At 34.8% G+C, this 6,458-nt stretch overlaps 1 protein-coding gene across 2 annotated transcripts in view; it reads right to left on the reverse strand.

The window, feature by feature from the left end:
* Positions 1-6,458, reverse strand: part of STAC (SH3 and cysteine rich domain) — a 174,743-nt gene that overhangs the window by 42,675 nt on the left and 125,610 nt on the right. For both annotated transcript variants that reach the window (XM_011964370.1, XM_011964369.1), the window contains 2 exons: positions 1,995-2,059; positions 626-714 (listed from right to left, as the gene is read on the reverse strand). In XM_011964370.1, the coding sequence (XP_011819760.1) occupies positions 626-714; positions 1,995-2,059 (154 nt within the window). The remainder of the gene's footprint in view (positions 1-625; positions 715-1,994; positions 2,060-6,458) is intronic.

A 6,458-nucleotide genomic window follows, 5' to 3' on the forward strand; every position in this document is an offset into this window, starting at 1 on the left:
CAGAATTAGAAAAAACTACTTTAAAGTTCATATGGAACCAAAAAGAGCCTGCATAGCCAAGACAATCCTAAGCCAAAAGAACAAAGCTGGAGGCATCACACTACCTGACTTCAAACTATACTACAAGGCTACAGTAACCAAAACAGCATGGTACTGGTACCAAAACATATAGACCAATGGTACAGAACAGAAGCCTCAGAAATAATACCACACATCAGCAACCATCTGATCTTTGATTAAATATATTTTTGATTCCCTATTAGACCCCACCTGAAGCCAAGTGCATTTAATGTTCAACCTTCATGAAAACTCCAATTAGCAGTTCTGTTGAGCATGTACTAAAGTGGTGGTTCCCAAAGTGTAGACCTTGGCCAGCATCATCAGTGTCACCTGGGGACTCCTTAGGAATGCAGCTTCTTGGGCCCTGCCTCAGATCTGATGAATCCAAAACTCTGGGGACAGGGCCTGTGTGTTAAGCAGCTTTGCTAGTCATTAGATACATGCTAAAGTTTGAGAATCACTGCTATAAAGCATTAGGAGGGGCATAGATGGAATTACTTTTTCACATGGAGAAACAATGACTTTAAAATTTACTCTTTTTTTTTTCTTTACAGAAGGTTTTTACCTCATTTCCAAATCTTCATTCTCCTGTGGTACAAATTTGTACAAGGCAACATAGGTGTTCATCTGTAATGGGTCTTTGGAAAGAGATCCCTGAAAGAGAAAATAAAAGAAAAATGAGATAAGAAAGGTGAAAGAAATTGAGAGAGGAAAGAAACAAGAAATGGAGAAATTATTGCAATGTAATATCAGTGTATGGATCATAAGTGTTAAAATATCTAACCATTATTAAAGATTTTCTTTCAACTTTGCATTAATTTTTAATTTCTTAACCGAGGTTGGTTTCACTATAAACAATTTGAAAACAATTATTTGGAACTCTTTGTTAGAAATATTACAATTTTCTTCAAATACATTTTCTTTGATAATATAGTTGTTCATGAAAAATGATACAAGTTAGACTTCAGAAATGGGAATATTCTCTCTAAAGAAAGAGGGACACATGAATAGTAGTGCATAACTCTCACTTCCTAAAATTAACTGTTTATCAGTTAGCTGTAAAGTTGGTATCTAGTGCATCAAAGGGAACCAGGTATATTCATCTGGCAATTAGTTCATTTATGTTGAGAAAAAAGCATAGGTTTTGGCATCAGACTGATTCAGTTTACTACCATCTATTCGCAACGAAACCTTCCAATAATGACAATATAAGCTGCTGTTTTCATAGTTTGTTGTGTGCCAGGCATTATGTTACATGCATTAGCATACTTCAACTTACCAACAACTCTGTTAGGGAGATTCTATTGTTGTCCCCAATTTACAGATGATAAAAGACTCTTGTAAGTGTCATATAAATATTAGCTATTATTACTAACCAAATAAATGTTAATGCTATAAAAACATTTATGCTTTATAATAAACAAGTTAAAATTATATATTATGTCATATATAGTTGCATCATATATCTAACTATATACTAATATAATAAATACATGCTATAAATTTATAGAAAACATACACAAAAGCTGTACACAACTATATATCTTTTTATCTATAATTCACTCTGCTCTTCAAAGCTCAGGTACGTTATATAATATTATTGTAGTCTGTCTTAATTTTACATATGTAAATGAACATATAAAATATGACATATGTGCTATAAAATAAAGTGATAATATACTATATAATTCTATAATCTACATATTATATAACAGAAACAAAAGGTGCACAGTGCAATGCTTACTCTTTTTACCTTTTATGCAATGAGATAGTTCTGTTTATTCCATGCTATGGTACATTGTGTTATATTATTCTATTCTCGAAAGATGCTGGTCTGGACCCACTAAATTGATTTCATGAGCCACTTGAATGGCAACCTGCAGGTCTATCTAAGCACTCCTGTCTGACTTGTCTTCTGTGACATCCATAAATACCTGGTGGCTTATGTTCTTCGCCGGATCTCTGAAATCATCAGTGCCATTTTCTGGATATGTAAACACTGAAGGAGACAAGAGAAAGCAGGTGCTTTATGAATCTAGTAACCATTTTAAAAAATATGCCTGAAAGATGGCTTTATTTATTCTAAGTACCATAGCTTCTGCTTTACTACTTATTGCATTTTTCTCACTCTCTGTGACCCAGTGTTCAGGTCGTCTTCCACGTGACTCTTCTTCTGCCTCCCCATGCAGTATTCTGTACCACCTTCTCTGTGCTCCCACAACTTTTGTACATGCCTGACTAGTACTTGCCTCATATAATGATTGGCAATAGTGTGTTCATATTTGATCTCATTGGATAGTGTACCTCTCAGGAGCATTTGTCCTTGTTGAATGCATCAAACTGCTTGTTAATGGGGTGGTGGGTGAGGTATATCCACTTTAGTTGTATTTGAGCTGCCTCTTCTAAGTATGATTCTTTAATCTATATTCAATATCTCGATTCTAGTTTCTTGAAGATATCTACATTGTATTTTGAAGATTAAAGCTTTAGTTTTAAACTTCAAAATATTTCCTTGATTTCTTATTGTCAACACATTGGGGCTACTATTTGTTTTTTCTTTTAGTTTATTATTGGGAAGTATAATTTTCTTCCTTTTGTATTTAAGTATCCATTCTGTAGCCTTTGATAGTGGACAACCTTAACAAAATGGGCAGGAAGCCTGGGCATGGTGGCTCACACCTGTAATCCCAGCACTTTGGGAGGCCAAGGCGGGTGGATCACTTCAGGTTAGGAGTTGAAGACCAGCTTGGCCAACTTGGTGAAACCCCATCCCTACTAAAATACAAAAATTAGCTGAGCATGGTGGCACATGCCTGTAATCCCAGCTACTTGGGAGGCTGAGGCAGGAGAATCACTTAAGCCTGGTGGGAGGTGGAGATTGCAGTGAGCCCAGATCGCACCACTGTACTCCAGCCTGGGTGACAGAGTGAGACTCCATCAAAAAAACAAAAACAAAAACAAAAAACAAAAAACAAAACAAAATGAGCATGAGTTTTCATTGTTCACATACCCAGCTGTGGATGTCCCTGATGGATAATGGGACTTCTGCCTTATCTAGTTTGGTCAGCCTAACCTATATCCATGACTAATGTCATAACTTTATCATTCTCATCATATGTATTTTCCTTAAACAAAAATGTGGTAAATATTTCCAAGTTTATATAATAAAGCTCTGTTGTTTAAATTACTCTACCATTTTGATGACTTGAAATTTTAAGATTATACATTGCCGCTTTATTCTTCTCTTTGATTTCCCTTCAGATTATCAAGGAAATGTCCGTAGAGGGAGGGGAACACCACAGAAAGCTCTATAACCTATTACATTAGTGCACTGACATTCTTCACTGTTCTTAAAATAGCCTCAACAACAGTGATACAGAAAAAGTGCTTCAGAACAAGAGCCTCTGTAAATGTACTGATGCTTATCAAATATCTATTCTTCTTGGCTTATAGTTCCAGAGTTTATGGAGGCAATTCCATTATCCCTAGGAAGCCAATATGCAGTCACTGGTGGGGCCCTGGTTTGTAAGTAACTAGAAAACGAAGGTCCGATTCTATGAATCTTGTCTGCCTCAATATTTGGCCACTTAACTTGATGTTTACCAGTCTAAAAAGAGTAGAGATTAGCAAAACCTTTTTCTGGTATTGTGTGACTGTCTGAAATCCTGCTGTAAACACTTGATTCCCTAAGTATAAAACCGGACACCTCTAAAAGAATATTAAATATTTGAATGGAAATGTAAAGAGAATCTTCCTAGAAAATTCTTGATTTGACCTAAAAGGGCATCTACAATATTCAGTGTTGACTGATTTTACAATTTTATAATTTCACATTGTTTTAATTTTTGCATTGAATCTCCCTCTGACCCTCTGGCTCAAAATGTATATCATCTTTGTAAACTTTGCTGGAAAATATTTGAAGTGACCCTATATATGTTTTCATGTATGGCTGCAAACAGAAATCGAAGGTTGCAAAAATAATTTTTAAAACCTATTCCAACCATTTCTAAGACTTTGATTTAATGGAAGGGGAGAAAAGAAAGGTAACTACCAAAAACATATCATATGCCTTTTATTTTTGGTGCTTTAAATTATTTCATGAAAAATAATTTGGTTGTTTATTTCACCCATAACAAGTATTCAAAGAATATGTCTATTATGTAGGCATAGTTTCTAATGTTACAGAAGCAAAATGAACCTTTAGTTCTTTAGTTCTTATCACATCCCCAAAGAACTTTCTTCTTCTCCTATCCTATATACTGTCTTTTGCTTTTTACCTTGCAGACCTGTGAGGCCCAAGACCACCATGTTTTTTAGTTAGATTATTAACTTTTTAACCTAGTAAACCTGCAAGTTACATTACTGGATTATCTGACGTGAACCAAAATTTGCATCCCTGGAATAAGTTCAGCTGGGTAATTATACAATGTCTTTTAAAAATACTTTATGGGTTCAGTTTACTGAGATTTTGCTTGAGATTCCTGCATCCGTATTCAAGAGAAAGACTGGCCAGTGATTTTCCTTTTTCGTGCCATCCTTGTTTGGGTTTAAAGTCAGTATAATCCTAGCCTCATAAACTGAGTTGGAGAATGCTGCTGTCCTTCCTCATTGCTACTTCTTGTTTCTCCGAAAGAGCTTATGTAATCTGAAAATTTTCTCTTCCTTAAATGTTTCATAGAATTTACTCATAAAGTTGTTCAGGCCTAGTATTGTCATTGTGTAAAATTTAAAACATTGATTCAGCTTCTATAAATATTATAAGAAAATTCATATTTGCTATTTCTATTTCTTCTTGAGTCAGGCTTTAATCATTGATATCTATCTTTATATCTGCCCATTTAAAAATGTTTTAAAAGACATTGGCATGAAATTGGTTATAAAATTCTTCAGTTTTCTTTACAATCTCTGTTATGTTGCTCTTTTTTGTATTGATTTTTGTTTCATCTTTTTTATCTTAAAAATCATTAGAGATTGCAATTTTATTTAAAAAACACTCAAGATTTATGGATCCATCTTTGTAATTTAATAATTTCTGTCTTTATTATTGCCCTCTGCTTTTTTGAATTTATTCTATTTTATTTTCTGACTTCTTAAGTATAGTGCTTAGATTATTACTTTTCAGACTTTCTTATTTTTTAACACTCATTTTAAAGCTAAATACTCAAATCTCAACTTTAGCAGTTTGGATATGTGTTGTTTTGATATGTTTTCATTCTCATTTAGCTTTAAATATATTCCAGTCTTTATTATGAATCCCTTTATGTGTTTTTGTTTTCATGTTTTTGTTTTTTGTTTTTTGCTTTGTTTTTGAGATAAGGGCTTGCTCTGTCGCCCAGGCTGGAGAGCAGTGGCACAATTACAGCTCACTGCAGCCTCGACCTTCTGGGCTCAAGTGATCCTTCCCTCTAAGCTTCCAGAGTAGCTAGACTATAGACATGTGCCACCCTGCCCAGCTAATTTTTTAAAATTCTGTGTAGAGACAGAGTCTCCCTAAGCTGCCTAGGCTGGTCTTGAACTCCAGGCATCAAATGATCCTCCAACCTTGGCCTCCCTAAGTGTTAGGATTACAGGTATGAGCCACCATGCGCAGCCAAGTTATAAAAATTTTAGAAGTGTTTTCATTTCACAAGTTATTGGTTTTCCTAGTTATCTTTTGACTATTGATTTCTATCTTATTTGCGGTCAGAAAGATGTATTCTATATAATAATAATTATTTGAAATTCATGAAATTTGCTTTTGGCCTAGTGGGTGATCAGTATTTTAAATCATTCTATGTGTTCTTTTTAAAATTAATTTTAATTTTAATTCTGGGGTACATGTGCAGGTTTGTTACACATGTAAACACGTGCCATGGTGGTTTGCTGTATCTATCTATCCATCAATCCATCACCTAGGCATTAAGCCCAGCACGCATTAGTTATTTTTCCTAATACTCTCCCTCCCCTTACCCCATTCCCCTGACAAGCCCCAGTGTGTGTTGTTCCCCTCCCTGGGTCCATGTGTTCTCATTGTTCAGCTCCTACTTATAAGTGAGAACATGCAGTGTTTGGTTTTCTCTTTCTGCATTGGTTTGTTGAGGATAATGGCTTCTAGCTCCATCTATGTTCCTGCAAAGGACACAATCTCATTTACTTTTATGGCTGCATAGTATTCCATGGTGTATATGTACCACATGTGTTCTTAAAAGGAATTTGAATCTTCTACTTGTTACAGGGAGTGTCCTTTTTGGGTAAATTAGATTAGGATTGTCAAATGTGTCATCAAATCCTCTATATCTGTGCAGAATCTTTTCGTCTATCTGATTTGCCAATAACAGAGAGGCATCTTAAAATCACTCAATAGTTTGGAATAATTTTGTCAATTTCTCCTTGAGTTTCTATCATTTTTCAGGCTATCT

The sequence above is a fragment of the Mandrillus leucophaeus genome, unplaced genomic scaffold, assembly GCF_000951045.1.
Source record: "Mandrillus leucophaeus isolate KB7577 unplaced genomic scaffold, Mleu.le_1.0 Scaffold695, whole genome shotgun sequence".
In the NCBI taxonomy this organism is placed as follows: domain Eukaryota; kingdom Metazoa; phylum Chordata; class Mammalia; order Primates; family Cercopithecidae; genus Mandrillus; species Mandrillus leucophaeus.